The sequence below is a fragment of the Salvelinus fontinalis genome, unplaced genomic scaffold (genome assembly GCF_029448725.1).
Source record: "Salvelinus fontinalis isolate EN_2023a unplaced genomic scaffold, ASM2944872v1 scaffold_0256, whole genome shotgun sequence".
Taxonomy (NCBI): domain Eukaryota; kingdom Metazoa; phylum Chordata; class Actinopteri; order Salmoniformes; family Salmonidae; genus Salvelinus; species Salvelinus fontinalis.
This window is the reverse complement of record NW_026600465.1, coordinates 1-2,500: the sequence shown is the minus strand read 5'-3', so window position 1 is coordinate 2,500 and position 2,500 is coordinate 1. Positions and strand designations below refer to the sequence as shown.

General features: G+C 42.2%; 1 protein-coding gene across 2 annotated transcripts in view; it reads right to left on the bottom strand.

Annotated features, from left to right (window-relative positions):
- Positions 1–911, bottom strand: part of LOC129844936 (uncharacterized) — a gene marked incomplete at its 5' end in the record, with an annotated part of 119,192 nt that extends 118,281 nt beyond the window's left edge. For both annotated transcript variants that reach the window (XM_055913101.1, XM_055913102.1), the window contains 1 exon segment: positions 858–911. In XM_055913101.1, coding sequence (XP_055769076.1) covers positions 858–911 — 54 coding nt within the window.
- Between the last annotated feature and the right edge of the window lie 1,589 nt (positions 912–2,500).

The following is a 2,500-nucleotide window of genomic DNA, read 5'->3' as shown; positions in this document are numbered from 1 at the left end:
AGAGTAACAGGTAGATAGAGTAACAGGTAGATACAGAGTAACAGGTAGATACAGAGTAACAGGTAGATACAGAGTAACAGGTAGATACAGAGTAACAGGTAGATACAGAGTAACAGAGTAACAGGTAGATACAGAGTAACAGGTAGATACTGAGTAACAGGTAGATACAGAGTAACAGGTAGATACAGAGTAACAGGTAGATACAGAGTAACAGGTAGATACAGAGTAACAGGTAGATACAGAGTAACAGGTAGATACAGAGTAACAGGTAGATACAGAGTAACAGGTAGATACTGAGTAACAGGTAGATACAGAGTAACAGGTAGATACTGAGTAACAGGTAGATACAGAGTAACAGGTAGATACAGAGTAACAGGTAGATACAGAGTAACAGGTAGATACAGAGTAACAGGTAGATACAGAGTAACAGGTAGATACAGAGTAACAGGTAGATACAGAGTAACAGGTAGATACAGAGTAACAGGTAGATACAGAGTAACAGGTAGATACAGAGTAACAGAGTAACAGGTAGATACAGAGTAACAGGTAGATGCAGAGTAACAGGTAGATACAGAGTAACAGAGTAACAGGTAGATACAGAGTAACAGGTAGATACAGAGTAACAGAGTAACAGGTAGATACAGAGTAACAGAGTAACAGGTAGATACAGAGTAACAGGTAGATACAGAGTAACAGGTAGATACAGAGTAACAGGTAGATACAGAGTAACAGGTAGATACAGAGTAACAGAGTAACAGGTAGATACAGAGTAACAGGTAGATACAGAGTAACAGAGTAACAGGTAGATACAGAGTAACAGGTAGATGCAGAGTAACAGGTAGATAGCAGTGACTCACAGTTCTGTGTTCCCACTACGGACCACCTTCAGGTAACGGGTCAACTCCCTGTACCTACAGACAAACAGAAATAAACTAAATGAGGACATATAATGTACTGTGTGTGTGTGTGTGTGTGTGTGTGTGTGTGTGTGTGTGTGTGTGTGTGTGTGTGTGTGTGTGAGAGAGATGGTGCCAGTATTAAGGTACAAATAAACTAACTAAGCATGGAGGTGGAAACATCATTCTTTGGGGATGCTTTTCTGCAAAAGGGGACAGGACGGACTGCACCGTATTGAGGGGAGGATGGATGGGGCCATGTATTAATAAGGTATAAATAAACTAACTAAGCATGGAGGTGGAAACATCATTCTTTGGGGATGCTTTTCTGCAAAAGGGGACAGGACGGACTGCACCGTATTGAGGGGAGGATGGATGGGGCCATGTATTAATAAGGTATAAATAAACTAACTAAGCATGGAGGTGGAAACATCATTCTTTGGGGATGCTTTTCTGCAAAAGGGGACAGGACGACTGCACCGTATTGAGGGGAGGATGGATGGGGCCATGTATTAATAAGGTATAAATAAACTAACTAAGCATGGAGGTGGAAACATCATTCTTTGGGGATGCTTTTCTGCAAAAGGGGACAGGACGACTGCACCGTATTGAGGGGAGGATGGATGGGGCCATGTATCACGAGATCTTGGCCAACAACCTCCTTCCCTCAGTAAGAGCATTGAAGATGGGTCGTGGCTGGGTCTTCCAGCATGACAACGACCCGAAACACACAGCCAGGGCAACTAAGGAGTGGCTCCGTAAGAAGCATCTCAAGGTCCTGGAGTGGCCTAGCCAGTCTCCAGACCTGAACCCAATAGAAAATCTCTGGAGGGAGCTGAAAGTCCGTATTGCCCAGCGACAGCCCCGAAACCTGAAGGATCTGGAGAAGGTCTGTATGGAGGAGGAGTGGGCCAAAATCCCTGCTGCAGTGTGTGCAAACCTGGTCAAGAACTACAGGAAACGTATGATCTCTGTAATTGCAAAAAAAAGGTTTCTGTACCAAAATATTAAGTTCTGCTTTTCTGATGTTTCAAATACTTATGTCATGCAATAAAATGCAAATTAATTACTTAAAAATCATACAATGTGATTTTCTGGATTTTTGTTTTAGATTCCGTCTCTCACAGTTGAAGTGTACCTATGATAAAAAATTACAGACCTCTACATGCTTTGTAAGTAGGAAAAACCTGCAAAATCGTCAGTGTCTCAAATACTTGTTCTCCCCACTGTATATATAGAGAGAGTATATATGTATATATGACCTAGTGCACCAGTTGACTGCGTGTATTCATTGTGGTGGTAAATACCTCTTGAGTCGCTGTAATTTCTCCGCTCTCAGCAGGTATTAACGTCCTGTCCCGTATATGTAGAGAGAGTATATATGTATATATGACCTAGTGCACCAGTTGACTGCGTGTATTCATTGTGGTGGTAAATACCTCTTGAGTCGCTGTAATTTCTCCGCTCTCAGCAGGTATTAACGTCCTGTCCCGTATATATAGAGAGAGTATATATGTATATATGACCTAGTGCACCAGTTGACTGCAGCTATTCATTGTGGTGGTAAATACCTCTTGAGTCGCTGTAATTTCTCAGCTCTCAGC